The sequence below is a fragment of the Tachypleus tridentatus genome, chromosome 1 (genome assembly GCF_004210375.1).
Source record: "Tachypleus tridentatus isolate NWPU-2018 chromosome 1, ASM421037v1, whole genome shotgun sequence".
In the NCBI taxonomy this organism is placed as follows: domain Eukaryota; kingdom Metazoa; phylum Arthropoda; class Merostomata; order Xiphosura; family Limulidae; genus Tachypleus; species Tachypleus tridentatus.
In genome coordinates, this window is record NC_134825.1 from 152,239,528 (window position 1) to 152,257,631 (window position 18,104).

Genomic DNA, 18,104 nt, shown 5'->3' on the forward strand with positions numbered 1-18,104 from the left:
CAACATTCAGATAAAGTAATCTTGATTTGACGAAAACGTGCATTTGTGGATCAGAAAATTTTAAAATTTCACATGCAAAATCTTTAATCTCCAGCTGGATTTGATTAACTTGACTGACTTTTTAATCACTATAAAATGTTAGGAAATAAATACGAGTTTTTTTCGTTCTAGGATGACTACAAATTGTAACATGAAAACACAAGTATTTAGTCTAAATAGCTTAAATCTCGTAACCCTATACATGTATATATATATTTATTATACTGACCTTTCAGCCATGCCTGGCTAACATTACAGAAATTGCAAGAATGCAGGGCATGTGCATTCATTACAGTATCCAAGAACATAAAACTGACCTTTACACAGTGACCTGCCTTGGCTGTGGTTTAGTAGATTAGTATTTTATAATACAAGTATATGTGGATATACATTATTACAAATTAGTTCTTAAATATTTTTCTTAAAATATAGGACTACATGCAGAAGTATAACAAACAATTATCTCTTCTAGTTATGAACTTTGTACTCGCTTGCCCTAGCTTAATGAGCTATATCATATTTAGTAATTAAGCTGTAGCTGGATCTAAGACAAAAATGAAAATGAGGTCACTAATGTCTTACTTTACTGCTCTAAACCTATCATGAAATGAATTAACTATACAGAGGCTGACAAAACCATCAGGAATTATAATTTTAGCTTTTGATTAGTTATGCACATATTATTGAGTAAAGTAGGTGTACATATACTGGTATTTTCAAAACTTGAAAAGGTGGGCAGGGACACCTTGGTTGATTTTCAAGTATACATTTAAAAACATGGAAAAAATAGGAGGTTACATTCTACCTTGTTATATCAGTAATATGAGTATCTAATTTGAATCAATACTGCATTCAGCATACTTGCATGACACACAAACTGATATTTTTTTATTTAAAATTAAGAATAACCTATATTACTAAAATTTGAATTATAACCTACAATTTGATACCAAACTTACAGATAGACATCCAAAAAATAGTAGTTTATTAAAATGTTTGATATGAATCAACAAATGTGATGACATGGCCTTTGCCTGCACTGGTAATATTATTTTGTATTGAAACACATAAACCACATATTAGACCAAAAATAAATTACTAGATTAGCTGAATAATTCTACATTCATTACAGTTTAAGATACACTAGCACCCAGATAATAACAGAACTTTTTTTGTGTTTGAAATTGAAACACTAATTCTTTCTCTATATCTTATGAAATAAACTATTCAAAGGAAAAGTTTAAGGATGGCTAATACCAATCCTTCAAAAACAACGTAAATAAGAAATGCCATCCCTCCATAAAGACACAGGCACACAGTGTATTAGAATGTTGAAATTCAAAGTAAGGATAAATTAAACTCAACAATTTTTGAATAGATGTTCAAGTGTGTGCATTGCTATATGTTAATTTTTCCCCACGTCATTATGCACGGTTGATAATTAGCCATCCCAATATTTAGTTGTTTTTGTAAACTTTTTTTTAATGCACTGTTTCAACAGATGTAGGAAAGTTATATTTATTAAGATATGAATATAATGAGATTCAAGTATTTATTGTTTATCCATTACTGAATTTTTCTTTCACCCTGTACTTAACCTTTTTAGAAGAACAGCAAATTTCAGTAAGAAAGCTAACTTCAAGGGGTAATGATAACACTGTTTGCACTAGAATATAATTTCTTTTTTCAATTACTACTAGTTATTAATAGTGCATACAAAACATACTCCATTTGAAACTGTCACCTCGGTGAAATTGGTTGACACCACTGCTTTAGTTTTTGAGATCTCATGTGACAAAAAAGCAGTAGCAGAAAGAAAAACACAATTCCAAAACTTGACTCAGTCATTACATAGATATTGCTACAAAAGGAAACACTAAAGTTCTGATGACCTTTTGAGAAGATATTTAAAAGAACAAGCCATCCATCTCTACATGGTCAGTGCTACTGCACAACTGATAAGTATAAATACATTTTTTTTTTTTTAAAAGACTACAGTGTATTCACTTATTGAATGCTCTTTAGACACACAAATTCAGGAACAAGTTATTCTGTTTTTTTTTTTTGTTTTTTTTGTTTCCCACAAATGAAATCTTTCAGTAATTCAAGTTTATTACTTATTTGTTTCTTCTTTCTTTAATAAGAATATGGTTCATTAAACTTTAAACCTTTTATAGAAAATATTAGCCCATGCCATGCCACACTGATATATTTAACAAATAGTTCAGAACACAGTTACAGGCATGCTGTTGATTATTAATGGAGGGCATGTTTAATTAACTGATAATTATTATATTAATAAATTGCTGGGACGAAAGATTACAGATAGATGTCGCTTTTCCAGATTTCCATTATGTTAACATCAACACAGTACATTTAGTGAATGTCTTTAAAAAATAGAGCATTATACAATGTTTGTTGAAGTAGGTTTTAGAAAAATGACTAAACCAATCAGCAAATTAACCTATTCAAAATCATTAATTTTTTTATCACAATCATAAAAAAACAAGGTTGTAGTAATAGTAACAATAACTTCAAAATGTAAATTTGACCACTACCAACAATAAAGTTAAACTGCTTTATTACATAAAGTATTTACAGCACTTTCATCAATTATTTCCATAAAAAGGTAACGGGAACTAGGAAGACAACAATGAACATGTTTCTCTATGCTCGTGGTGTATTTACAGTGATCCAGTCAGATTGTAACATAAAATTTGGTTTTCCACCCAAAGTGTTAAAAACTCCATTGGACATATATAAATGTAGTACTCTCCTTTACCACACCACTGGTCTCAAAACGTATTAATAATTTCTATCAATCTGTTCTATCTTATTCTGTCCTCTCCTTTTTCTCTTCTAAATCTTTCTTCAAAAACGAAGATGGTGTTTGTGTTTCACCATGAAACTGAAAGTAGAGAGAATTTGTTAGCTTAGAAATTACTACATTCAGAAGCAAAACAAAACTACAATACATACCTTTAACAAATTACTGCATAACTGTAAGATAAGGCAATTTTTTTAAATCTCTGTATCACTGCACATGATTTAACACAAAGGTATCAACTAACTGGATGCTACAACTAATTCCAGTAAACATAATTCACTAATGATCACTTGCTTTCAACACACAAGTTACATCACACACATACAAGATTATAGCACTTTAGTCGAGCAAACCTTAAAACAACAAATTTGAATTAAACAGTTGAAACTTTTTGTACAATACTTTTTTTTTTGTGTCTCCATGGTGACTCAGCATAACTCTTGAGGGCTTTATGTTTAACAACAAACAATAGAAGTGTCCAACATTATTAAATTGAAACAGTTTCCAGATACAAAAAAAACAAAAGTACGCCTGAAATGCTTTTATCAATGTATGTGTGATCCAACCAAAGGATATTTTATGTAACCATTCAAAATCTGTAATTCTTGCTAGTGAAATAATGTTTGTAAAATGTAAAACTTCATAAAAATACTTTAACACTATTATCAACTGCCTTTCTCTGCTGTCCATAGCAGGGAGTTAAACCTCTGATTTTAGTGTTGTCCATGAAAAGTTGGATAACTAACACAAAACAGATTATTAAAATATACAAAATTCTCCTTTCAAGCTAGTATAAACGTCTAAAATAATATAAGATATAGAAAAACTAAAATCTTGTATTGTAGTTTACAATTACAAGGACTGTGTGTGAACTTGCTTAACTCTATATGGACTTATGTCAAGTGTAGTTGCATAGATATCAATAATAACTATTTCAATACTTTACACTTAAAAAATTGAGTTGATAATTTGTCATTCTGTAACATTAATCATGTAATTCACAAGGAAAAATCTTCAAACTCAAAATGTACGTATCCTTTCCAAATCACGTTTAGTTTTCAGCAATTATCATCTCATGAGAGTTATGCTTTCTGACGTAACTTTCCTTCTTTTATTATTGATTCTGTAAGTACAGTATCTGGTTCACATCTTTTTATGACCACACAACACTTGATCTGAAAAACCACTAATGAAACTGTTTTGAAAACAGCTATATGCATGAAAAGTCTTAACATCACTGGACAGAGTTAAAACTATTTACATCAATGTAAAGTGGTACAAGGTATATTTTTTGAGAATGATGAGGTTAGTTCATGGTTGGAAATTAAAGAGACTTAGAAACAAAACACAGATTTAACTTTTTATAGTTTCTTTGGATATTTTACTTGTTCCTTAAAATGTTTCTAAGTTAAATTAACTATTTTTTGAAAGCTATGGAAAGTAGACAATGGCAAAATATTCTGATGACAAAAATATGTATTAATTCAGTATCACTGTTAACTTTGTTATATTTAAACAATCTGATAACTAAAATAACTTACTGAAAGAAAAACTATACTTATTAGATATAAATGTATATGAACCATGACTATTGTTAGCAATACCTGACATGATAGTTCAGGTTATATGGCACTAATAATTCTTTGTCAGTGTTCTGTAGAATTTATAACTTTAAATAGGGACAACTACAACAGACAGAATTAAATATAGAAAAGAAATATGCTAATGAACATTAATAATCTGACTGTATGTATAAAACTGAACTATCTAATAACAATAACAAAGAATGAAATTCTAAAATGAATGAAGTGCTTTGATACTTTTTTCCAGTCTCTTGACAAAAGTTTGAGATTATACAGCATAACAAGTGACAGAAGAGCTAACTCACATTGTATGTTGTTTTATATAATGTCAGTACTAACCTGTCCAACACTTCCCAAAACTTCAGGAGATTAGCACGATCTAAGTGCCGTTTTTGTTTACTCAACTGTATAATGTGCACTGCCCACTTGCCCACATTAGCATCCAGCTTCATTTCATCCCATTTCAAATGGAATGCTCGTACTGTAAAATATTATAGCTTATTAATGGAACTTCACTCTGTTTTTGTTTAATTCAGTACAAAATATAACATTGTACTTTTATGACTCTATGATAGATACACTTTTTCTCCCACATAATACTTTTAAAAAAATCTTACCTATTGTCCAAGATGTGTTTACTTGTAAGATTTAGTGAATAAATCTAATAAAAGTCAATTATAAAACCTCAATATTAGAAGAAAAAACGTTTCCTAGAAAATTACAACCATGTATAATACATAAACCTGCAATATATTTCGAAACGATATCAGCAAAGCAAACAATGGATTGTGTCTAAAATAACGTTAAATTGATGAAAATATTTTAATTTCATTAGTTTAACTATTTTATAAATGATGTTGCACCAATTAGAGTTCTGATGCACAATAAATGTAACACTTGCACAACTGTGTGAATGAAGATATTCATAACTAGCCTTTACCAGCTAAAACATACATGGGAGAAAGTTACAAAATTTTGTTCCATCTAATTTTTAATTTTTTTTTTACTGGTTCATTTCCATGGTCATAGTGATACATTAGATGAATATTTTGACTTGACCAATGCACAAGCTCTCCTCCATCTAATTATGGAATCCTGTCAATAATTTTATCAGTGTGTGGATCATGTAGCATGGCACTGTTCATAAATTTGAACCACTGACTACACAGAAGCAACCACTCCACAGCAAACTACTGCTGGTTTTTGTGTTACATGTATGTTAGTTAGTTTGTTATTATTTCATTTATTTTACTTATTATAATTATACACCATTTTTATTTTCTACCAAGTTCCCAAAATAAATAAGAGTTGACTGTGATTTTAATATGAAAAAAAGGTGAAAATAAAGACTGCTAATTGCTGGTTGATATTATAGCAACAGGACAAATAAACATAAGCCTCAACAACTGGTATACAACTGAACAAACAAAGTAAATTAACCCTTTTGCAACAGGCTCAGTATAATATACTCAAGTTTGTCTACACATTTGCACATGCTAATTATTTGTACTGTAACTTTTGATACAGCGTGTGTATCTTCACAAAATTTGTTAGACTTGTAGTAAGGATAAGTATTTTGTATACAAAAAATAATATTTTAATGAAATATTTTTAATAAAGATTTATTTGTGAAAACAAATGTTTCATTACTAGCCTGAGTGCAAAGTGATTTTATGTTATGATTAAAAAACTATTCTTTGTTCCAAAAATCTCAAATATTATTTGCATAATCTATAAAACCTCCTAAATACACTTAAAACATTAGTTTTCAGTGAGACTTTATATTTTCTGTTATTTTCTATGTTCTAACTATGTGGGGTTGTCACTTGACCAACCTCATAATCATCATAAAAAATTAGAAACATAAATTATGCTTTTTCCTTGCTAGAATTATTATATAACACAAAAATCCAAATGTTTAATCTAAGTAGCTTAAGTCTCATAATGCTATATAATTTTATAAATGTATTTTTTGTTATACTGACCTTTCAGCCATGCCTAGCTAACATTACATAACTTGCACTGATGCAGTGCACATGTATTCATGTTACATATCCAGTAATATAAAACTGACTTTAGTCTTCCTTGTCTTGGCTTTGTTTTAGCAGATTGGAATTTTGTAATATACAGTCACATTTCAATTATTATACATTATATATATGCATATAGATTACTACTATTTAGAAATATACTAAATTTATTTTTCTTAAATACAGAACAATAAATCAAGAAGTAAAGTAAACACTTACCTCTTCTCACTATGACCTATGAACTCTGTTGCTGCTGGACTTAGGTTGCTAAGCTTTTTAAAATTTCACACGTGGAAGATATCAAACAATTTTTTATGTTTTATAACAAAAAAATTATAATTAACTGCACTGATACCATAGAATTCTACTATGAGTTAGTTAGCTTAGTAACTAAGAAATATTTAGATTTGAAAAAAATAAGAAACTTCGAGCAGACTAAAGATACCACCTACCTCCTTGAAATTTTGAATAAAAAGAAAGTGGTAGCCATTAAAATGGTTGAAAATACCACTCTGGTGACATTCTATGCTGTAGATTGGTTATTCACATGCCATATATTGAAGGTATGTATAAGGGACCGTTTCCAAAAATGAAAAAAGTGAACGGGCCACTGTTTGATTCAGTACATAAGCTATGTCTCAGCAAAATAAAAAATTACAAGGATCTTATTTTATATTATAGCTTGATAATATTAGTAATTTGAGTTCCTAATTTGTATGAAACTACAGACTTAGTATTCTGACATTGCTGCATTCAATTTACCATATGATTCACTAAAAATTTATATTTAGATGTGTTCTGTTAATATTTACTTTTAAATGAAGAAATTAACTCATACATAATATTAAAGTTTAAATTACAATCTACAGTTTGATTTCAAATTTACTGACTTAAATTCATAAAATAGTAGTTTTGAATATAAGTCAACAAACATGATGACATGGCCTTTGACCCATGATCCACCATGAAAGGGTTAACCTAAGTTAATTGTTGAATTTACATATATCACAAACTAATTAGAATATCTAAAAGAAAAGAAAAATATTAATATTTTAAACTAAAGCCACTGGGAACAAAACTGCAAAGGTTTAAGTAAGTATACTGAATGCTTCTTAAGTTTTTTGTATAATAAAATTTCATTTAATTTTTATTTTAAAACAGTAGAGTTGCATATTTTAGTTGGCATTTACCACTTATTTAAGTTCTAAAAATCATGAAAAATACTGTACTCTAACACTCACTTCTTGCAAAGATTTCAACTGGATTTCCATCCCATGGCCAACCTTTAAATTGCCATGCTGGGCCCTGTACAAACACTGCCACTACTCGGTCCCTGTAGTTACAAGAAGAAAGTACTATTAATAAATCAATTGTAAACTTTTAAATAACTTCAATAAGGGTGTATGCCAAAAATAAATGTATTAAGATAAAGATGTTTGCAAACTAAAAAGAAATAAAGTTAATCATATCCAGCACAGTGAATTGGATAAATAAATGACAGGGTTTTAAATACAATCAATGCAATACAATGTTTGTGGGTGATCATAATTTGAATTATAATTTGGATGGTAACGATCTCAACAGTATTATGAAAGAAATGGGTCTTTATATAGTAGTTGAGTAGTCTCTTAAACCATCCAAGCAGTGTGCTGTTGATAATGGTAGAGTACATGTGATTTTAAATTGTATCTACAGAAATACTGAATACAAGTCTAAATAATTTATAATTTCATTGTATACTCTACTGGTTAGGCCACATTTGAAGTATTGTGTTCAGTCTTGGGCTTGTTGCCTCAGAATAGGCATAGATTTGTTGGTAATGATTCAGAGAACTGCTACTAGAATAATGTCTAGGATGCAATAATTGTTATACAAGATTAGATCAAGGTCTCAGAAATTTTGTCATGAAACAAAGAGTTAGAAGAAATCTGGTTAAGGTATTGAAGACTGTTAAAGGAACTAATAATGTTGATACATAATCGTTTTTCATAATTAATGGTGAAAATGGTAGTACTAGGGGACAAAAATATAAATTTCTAAGGATGGGACAGCCTAAACAGACCAATAGGTTGGTCCCTAAACATTATGTTATGTTAAAACTGAATTGAGTTAAAACTTATTACAGGGCAGAAAAACAGTTATTATACATTCTTATAAGTTTTAAAAATTAAAAAAAGGAGAAAGTCTGTGTACTTGGGCAAATCTTTTTAATACACATACCTGTATAAAATATAAACAGTTACTTACCAGTCACTTGGAGATAGTTTGAGTGGATTATCAATTACACGATAAGGAACTGTGAAGCCTCCCTCCTTCCTTCTCTGAATGAGTATTTCATTTTCACGCTTACAGCCCTGATTTTTTTTCTCATCTGATGTGATATACCTGTAAAAATAATTGTGAAGCAAATATTTTTAAAACTTCCATAACCTTCTGCAAGAAACTTACTCAGTCATCACTAAAACCTAACTGAACTACATTAATTTTGTAATGTTTTATAAGCCATATAGTTCAGCTGTTAGACCAACACAAGGACAATCGAGAAAAATAAACAGACCAAAAGTCATATCACATCTCAACTCACAAAATTTGATTCAATACCATCAACAAAATAACACAATATAAGTTTGGAATTTAAAACGTATTACATAAGGAAATGTATTTTTAGTCTAAACACAAAACTAATTTGCATTTGGTACAGTCGGCATTCTGAGTCCACATATCCACAGACCTATCTTTAGTAAAAATACATTATTAAAAAATCTGATTTTTTTGTACAAAAGACTACCAAATTTTTTTGAAGACACATGTACCATATGTACCATGTAACTTTTTCAATACAGGTTGGTCGTATATACTGACCCCACAAGTTCTTTGTACTTGTTTAAAGTCTTTGTAGAGTTAAAACTTCTAACCTTCAATATAATGTTTATGTCTTCACAAAATTTGGCAGTATTTCACTTAAAAATACAAGTCTTTAACATCAACAGAAATCATATTTCTATTGAAGTATTTTGAATAGTCCACTATCAAAGTAATTTTCATGTTAAAATTAAAAATACTTGTCCTGTATCAAAAACTTTCTTTGTGTAATCCATAAAACATCCCAAATGAATTTCAAACTTTATTTTTGTCAGTAAAACTTAATAATTTATATGTTATTTTCTCTAAGTTAAAATGGGAACAGTAAATCTGACTGACTTAGTAACAACAACAACAAATTAATTACCCCTGTTTTTTCTTTCTATAATAAGTTCACATTATAATATAAAACCACCTTCATTTAATTATAATATAAAACCACCTTCATTTAATTATAATATAAAACCACCTTCATTTAATTATAATATAAAACCACCTTCATTTAATTATAATATAAAACCACCTTCATTTAATTATAATATAAAACCACCTTCATTTAATTATAATATAAAACCACCTTCATTTAATTATAATATAAAACCACCTTCATTTAATTATAATATAAAACCACCTTCATTTAATTATAATATAAAACCACCTTCATTTAATTATAATATAAAACCACCTTCATTTAATTATAATATAAAACCACCTTCATTTAATTATAATATAAAACCACCTTCATTTAATTATAATATAAAACCACCTTCATTTAATTATAATATAAAACCACCTTCATTTAATTATAATATAAAACCACCTTCATTTAATTATAATATAAAACCACCTTCATTTAATTATAATATAAAACCACCTTCATTTAATTATAATATAAAACCACCTTCATTTAATTATAATATAAAACCACCTTCATTTAATTATAATATAAAACCACCTTCATTTAATTATAATATAAAACCACCTTCATTTAATTATAATATAAAACCACCTTCATTTAATTATAATATAAAACCACCTTCATTTAATTATAATACAAAACCACCTTCATTTAATTATAATATAAAACCACCTTCATTTAATTATAATATAAAACCACCTTCATTTAATTATAATATAAAACCACCTTCATTTAATTATAATATAAAACCACCTTCATTTAATTATAATATAAAACCACCTTCATTTAATTATAATATAAAACCACCTTCATTTAATTATAATATAAAACCACCTTCATTTAATTATAATATAAAACCACCTTCATTTAATTAAGCTCATTATCTCCAAGTTCATAACAGTGACCAACTACTGTCCACACAACTTGTAAATCACATGGAAAATGTGCTGCTCACGTTACACAATTGAATTAGATTACCCATGAGTTATTACAACTAGTACAAGCAGCTCATATGCATGCATTTTAAATATTATTTTATTATTAGCTATTTTAATTAATCTAATCTTAATTAACCTAAAAATATCCTTATTTTTAACATTTTACTTGTTTTATAATTATACATAAAGAATAAACATGAAACAAAATACTTATCAAATCTTTTTCTTTCATGCTCTTGGTTGTCGAAGAGAGTTGACCCTAATTTGTTTCATACTACTCATAGTATTGCAATTAATAATTTGTATTTAATCAAATAATGCTCTAAACAATATAGACTAATGACATGCAAAAAATAGTCAAACTGCCTTATCTCTCAAAAATTTTCTGGCTTTTTAACTGTGACAACAGCTGTTAACTTTTCATGGGAAAAATATTTGTATTCCGAATGAAATTAACATCTAACCATTCAGAATATAATGTTATATAACACATCACTTGATAGAAGAGAACTAAGTTTCTATTAGTGATAGGTAATGTACAATTAAACATAAAAGTGAACTATTAATGAATTATGAAAGAGAAGATTGTACCAAGGGTGGTGTGGCAGAAGTGGCCTGATTTTCTTTTTAGATAGCTTTGTAACCAAACAAAGTTGAAGACAATAGAAAATGTGGCTTATCTGAACAATGATGATTTTATAGAGAGTAATTTACATTTAATGTTATATCTTTTCAAAAGGTAGTGAATGAAATAGGAATGATAACATGCTTAGAGAAAATGTGTCACATGTATCAAATTTGAGGAAATTCAATATATGTTTTAAAACATTGCTTCGTAGAATTAAGAACTTGTATACTATTAAAATATGCATTATTAGCTAAGATGTTATACTATTCTAATTGGAATAAGATAAACAAAAAGTAGTTTCATAAAGATTTGTGTTATACACAGTGAAAATACCAGGGTGGATAGGGTTGAGCTAATGTAGACATCCCAATGATTACTTTGCAGTTCAATGCAAATTTTAAATGTGACAAAAATATATTCAAAATGGTATTTTCAGTTCAAAAAACATTTACCTTAAGTCTTGTAGGATATCCTTGACATTATACATGGTTATTAAGGATGTAGTTGCAGCTGGTATTATGATAATTGGAGTTTTAGAAACTGTAAAAAATATCTATATATTAGCACTGAGATAAATAATATATATAAATGTGATAAAAACCTTTTTTTTAAATAATTCTTAAATATAAACCATATGATTTTAAATTTACATTTCTTGTGTTTAAAACATTAACCTGGCAAAATACCATTGTTTAACAAACAAGTTCTATAATATAAATCTGGTTATGAAGAAAGATTTTACTGAATTCATTTAAGTTGCATATACCCTACTCAGCAAGTAGCAAACACTTTCATAAGTTTTAGCTACATCTAATTTATCACAATATCAAACTAACAGAAAATGTACATTCACTTATTCTTAATGTTCTATTGGAACTAGTCATAAATATTTTCATGAAAAGAACAATAATAATAATACATTGTTTTTTAATTTATTGCAAAGTTACAAGAGGGCTATTTGCACTAGCCATCCTTAATTTTGCAGTGTGAGACTAGAGGGTTTGTTTTGAATTTCGTGCAAAGCTACTCGAGGGCTATCTGTGCTGAGACTGGAGGGAAGGTAGGTAATCATCATCACCCATTGCCAATTCTTGGACTACTCTTTAACCAACAAATAGTGGGATTGCTCATAACATTATAATGCCCCCAGAGTAGAAAAAATATGCATGTTTGGTGTGACAGGGATTCAAATCCACAATCCTCAGACTGGAAGTTAAACACCCTAACCACCTGGTCATGCTGAGCCCTAATAATACATAAAATAAAAAATTAAAAAACTGCAACAAAATAATGTTTTGGTGCTGATGCTAAAAATACCTCGTTTCTGGGGAGTTCTGTTTGGTACTGCCACAGGAACGGGATGAGGCTGAGGTGCAACAGGAGTGACAGCTCGTTTTGGTTGAGTGCCTTCTGTCACAGATTTTAGAGTCATTCCGTGGTAAGTACCCATAGTGTCAATCTTGAAACCCTCAGTTTCTGAAAAGAAAATAATTAGTAAAACAGCTTAAATTACTAAATATGTAATCATTAAGTATAATTTGTTGTTGTTGTAACAAGTACCTGCTTCTTCCCTTCCTCCTATAACTAGGCTACAAACTTGAAAACAAACGAATTAAAAGAGATCACGTTATACTTAAAATTCAATAAAAAATTATTTCTAGACATATTTGAATCATTTTTCTATCAAATGTACTTCACTCTTCCATAACTAGTTTAGAATACATCATTATTCAGGTACTGATGTAGATTTGATAAAACTTTTGTACAGGTGTTCTGCATGTATCTAAAGGTGAAAAATGTGCTAATGCTTTTACTTAGGTAAAGGCTATATACGGTAATAGCTAGACACTTGCATTACTTTGGCCCTGTGTCTGCTTCCTGATATGTTGGGGGAGTTATCAAGGAGTGAAAAACACAACTGTACACAGTGGTACGAGTTAAAAGTATCTTCTCTATATATATTCAATTTGGGTGTGTGTGCTTTCTTATAGCAAAGCCACATCAAGCTACATGTTGAGCCCACCAAGGGGAATTGAACCCTTGTTTTAGAATTGTAAATTCATAGACTTACTGCTGTACTAGCAGGGGGCAATATTCAACTTGAAATAATTGTTAATGTATGCAGCTGGAAGTAATGGTATATCGCACTTGGACCCATTGCCTAAATTGGTACAAAAATTGTTACAGTCAATGTTCAATATGGATGTGAAAAGAAGGCCAATCCAATCCAAGCCACAAGTTTCAGTTCAAACATTAAGAAGCAAACCATTAAGTATGAATTCACAATACATAACACACTAATTTTATTTGTTCACTTTTATGTATGTGTGTCTTTCCTTTGTCATCCTAGTTTTTAATTATTCTGTGAAGTACAATATACATCTTATGTACATGGAGATCTGCAAATATTTTTCAAGGTCAATGTCAAAATCAGGGGAAGATGGATCCATCTTCAACATTTTGCCATTAAAGTCAAGAGAACATGCAAGGGACCACAGTCAGATTTGAAGGGTTTGATATTTGTAAGGTTAGTTTATGTTGTACTGCAGACTTATATACACTCTATAATAGTCAGTGGCAGTGCCAAATGAGCCAAGCTCCCCTCAGCCCCCCAATATTGTTACCTACATATATTCATAAAATATGGGAAACACAATCCTCGTTGTTGCTTAACAATTAACATCAAAGAGACATAGATCTGTAGAACTTAACGTCTTCATTAAGAAATGAGAATTGAAGCAGCATGGAAAGACTTGAAAGAGTCTGCTGAGGATATATGTAAAAAAGTGGGAATATGCACTGAGACGGTGTGTCAAGGTGGACAGTGATCTGCCCCCAGACACCTGGACGAATTCATAATCACATCTAGTACTGGCCAAAGAGATGAACCAACACCAGATGCCATGAGACACATCTTCTATGCCATCATAGACAGGATGCTCAACGAGCTGAATAGAAGATTCTCCTCTGATGCCTGCAGTGTTCTCATGGGTGCAACTGCATTGAACCCCAAACACTCCACATTTCTGGACAAGCAAGCACTCTTAGGAATGGCAGCAAACTATGGTGTGGCAGAGGATGACCTTGCAGTGGAGGTCCACCAGTTGAACTGGCTAATTGCCAGGAAGAAAAACAAGGGGCAGGAAGTATCCATATCATTGGAGCTTGCAACCATGCTGGAGCCATACAAGGATACCTTCATGGATCTCCACAAATTTGTATGCATTGCTGTGACCCTGCCTGTCACTTCAGATGCCTGTGAGAGAAGTTTCTCAAGTCTGAAGCTTCTCAAGACATACTTGCACAACAGCAGTGGTAACAACCGCACCAGCAACCTTGCTGTCATATCAGTAAACTCCAGGAGAGCAAAACAACTCGATATTGATACTGTTATAGACATATTTGCTGCCAATCACCAGAACAGGTGCATTCTTTTGAAGTAATATTGACTATAAACACAACATGATGAAAGACAGTTAACCTGATAGTGACCTTACTTTTCCTCAGAGTGTATTAACATCACATGAGATAGTTCGTTTCTGCTAATGTAAACTATGTCTTTATGTTATATTTCTTTTGATTTGTAGCTTTACTCTTAATGGTATATTAAATGTTCAATCTAAGCTAATCTTGATTTTCTTTATTATTATGTATTACCTTGGGTGGAATTTAGGTGAGCTTTTACATGTATGCATATTTTCATAAACAGATTATTTCTAATTTGTAATGATGAATTATTAATCAGAGTATGAGTTTCCAATGAAAACTGCATTGAAAACACAGTTCAAAATAGCACATCTTTCTGAAATGTACCTTGGTAATTACATTATTATAATTTACCATCTATACTTCATATTGATGGCATTTTGGGAAGCCTCTCCACAGTTTCCTCAGCCCCCTCCAGGTTAATAATCTGCAGGTTGATACCAAACTTACTGACACACATTCATAAAATAGTAGTTCAATAAAATTATGTATGCAAGTTGGCAAATGTGAAATGACATGGCTTTTGCCCCATTGAGATAGAATTAAGTGTCGTAAAAAATTTTCTGTTACTATAGATGTTTCTCTACAGTAAACACGTGATATTTTTAACTCACAAAGTTTCAAAAACATTTTGCTCTTAAAAAAGAAAGGTTCACCTTTCACAAAGTGCTAAGATTATAAGGTATTTATTTTCATTATTTTTTGAATCTAATGAAATCATAACTGTTTTTAACAAAATGCTCTAAAATAGCAATCATCTTCTCCAATTCTAGTGCATTAAAAAGGAAGTAAAAGCCTTACCTTCTTTTCCCCTGAATCTTTCCTGATCATATCTGTTGTACACAGCTGGCTGAGGAACAGGACGTGCTGGAGTAGCCTAAAAAGGGATGCATTTATTTAAAAGTCCTTGTAGTTCAGGTTTATTTTATAAACTAACATATTTGCATTTCAAAATCAGAACATAAACTGACATACCCTTGGTGTCTGAAGTTGTTCCTGGGGCTCATTTCGGCTTCCTCCTTCCTCTCTTGTTTTTATAGATTGCAACATAGGAAATATACTCTTCGCAAAATTCTGAAGGACAAGAAATTGATCAAGTTGTTACCTTGATAGACACTCAATGTAAAAGAAAGGTCAATAGTAATAATAGTAATGTACTGAAACAATACTATTTTGTCACTGTAAAGAACAGATTAAATAGAATAAATAAATCTGATAGTTTAAACTTCAGGTCAACTTCACTAAAAGTACAAGTAATTAAGAGTCTGAAAATCTATTTGGACATCTCAAATTAATTACTTGCATAAAATACTCAGAATTATCTTATCAGTTATCAACAACAACAAAAAACTAAGATACTAGTTAAGACACACACACGTGTATATATATAACTTTCATCACGATCTAAAGTTTCACAGAAAACTGGTCTCTTAACACATTCATATATGATAGTGATGTTGAAGATAAAAAAAAAAGCTAACATTCATGCACATATGGAAAAAGTTTTTAACCTTACAATGAATGAATTCATATATTACTACAAATTTTTGAAAGCATTCATTTGTCACAATTCACAATTAATTCATAAAGAAAATAGAAGTTTCAGAACATCTATATTCTGGTACTGCAACAAGTTATACATTACATTCTGAAATAATGTTCTTGATTTTTACACACACACATACTATAAACCTGTTTATTGGAGAAACACATAATAAAGTTAAGTTGGAATAATAATTCTTTTTACAGTTAAAATCACTGTATAACACAATTGGTGAGAAAAAAATATGAATATATAACACCAGCTGTAAATCATCATTTCATTTAAACAAATGAAAATACCTTAAAAACCTGTATTTAACTAACAAGAAGATTATTTGTTCTTCAAATGTTTGTCGTTACTGTATGAAGCCACTGGTCATGAATCATGCAGTTTCATGAATTCAATAAGAAATACTTTTGAAATTCCATATGAAAATATATAAACATTATATCAGAAACAATGGATTTGTTTAAAAACAAATGCTTTAAAAATTCTTTTACTGCACGAATATTTTTGGCTGTAACATTTTTCAAACTGTGCAACTTCAATATTTGTTTCACCTTCATAATAAATATTCAAATAAACGTACATAAAACAGGTTTTATTCTTTTCTGTAATAACGAAATATACCTTTCCAGCACTCTGTAATATTGTGGTTCTTGTCCGCCACTGTCTCTCTCTACTGATGATATCTTTGGTAACATCAACATCATACTCCAAGATACCTTGAATATCTGGAATTCCCAAACCAATGTCATCATCTCCCTTAATAGTCGCTCGTTTCTTGGCCAGACGTTTAGCTTTAATAGCTGCAATCCTTTCCACTGACATGGCCTCCACCAACCGAGATCTGCAATTATTTAAATTACACAAATTTTGTGTGTTAAATTACGAAACAGAGAGTTAAGAGTATTTCATTTATAAGGATAAAACTAGTAGGTAAGTAAATCATGTGCCAAAATATATAGTATCAGCTCTCTCAACACAGCTTCAGTCAACTTGACCAACCATGTGACCTCTGTACTTAAGTCTTTACAGATTTAATACTTCTAACTTAATATAATGTGGATATCTTCACAAAATTTGGCAGTGTTTCAGTTAATATACAAAAACAACATTTTTAATAAACTAAAATAAAGATTTGTCCAAGAATATATTGAGAATTTGTCTTGAATAGTCCACGTGCAAAGTCATTATAATTTTAATATGAAAAATATGTTTCTCATTTCAAAAATCTCAAATTTCCTCCGTTAGTCCTAAAACCTCTTAAATACATTTCAAATGTCATTTTCTCTACCCTATCTCAAAAAAAGATATGCCAACTTGATCAACCTCATGACCACCAAATAATATATATAAATTACCTTTTTTTCTATCTATATCTTCAAATTCTAACACAAAACTACATTAACTTATCCTAAGTAGCTTTAAGCTCATAATAATATACATCTATTTACAATTAATTTTCATTGTTTGATTACCCTTTGAATATAAATTGTGAATCACTCAAGACACACGTAGCTCACGTTATGCTGTCAAATTAAATTACCTGCATGTTGCTCTCATGCATGTCTCATTAAACATTTTTAATATATTACTATTATTTCCCTTATCCAATCTTAACTAACTTAAAAAAAATCACTACTTTTACATTTTAGTTACTTCAATGATAATAACTAAAAAATAAACATGAAAAACAAGAAATAAATTACTTACCCAATCCTCTTTTTTCTTGCTGTCAATTGTCGAC

The 18,104-nt window shown here is 29.8% G+C and overlaps 1 protein-coding gene across 2 annotated transcripts in view; it reads right to left on the bottom strand.

Moving 5' to 3' along the window:
* Window positions 1–2,603: 2,603 nt before the first annotated feature.
* The window catches only part of hyx (cell division cycle 73 hyrax), a 38,872-nt gene continuing 23,371 nt past the window's right edge, over window positions 2,604–18,104 (bottom strand). The window contains exons 7-15 of one of the 2 annotated variants that reach the window (XM_076458867.1): window positions 16,985–17,204; window positions 15,787–15,885; window positions 15,613–15,688; window positions 12,643–12,801; window positions 11,778–11,865; window positions 8,727–8,864; window positions 7,721–7,812; window positions 4,789–4,930; window positions 2,604–2,947 (exon numbers count right to left, since the gene is read on the bottom strand). In XM_076458867.1, the coding sequence (XP_076314982.1) occupies window positions 2,911–2,947; window positions 4,789–4,930; window positions 7,721–7,812; window positions 8,727–8,864; window positions 11,778–11,865; window positions 12,643–12,801; window positions 15,613–15,688; window positions 15,787–15,885; window positions 16,985–17,204 (1,051 nt within the window). In that variant the 3' untranslated portion in view covers window positions 2,604–2,910. The remainder of the gene's footprint in view (window positions 2,948–4,788; window positions 4,931–7,720; window positions 7,813–8,726; window positions 8,865–11,777; window positions 11,866–12,642; window positions 12,802–15,612; window positions 15,689–15,786; window positions 15,886–16,984; window positions 17,205–18,104) is intronic. The other variant, XM_076458872.1, reaches the window with a different exon arrangement.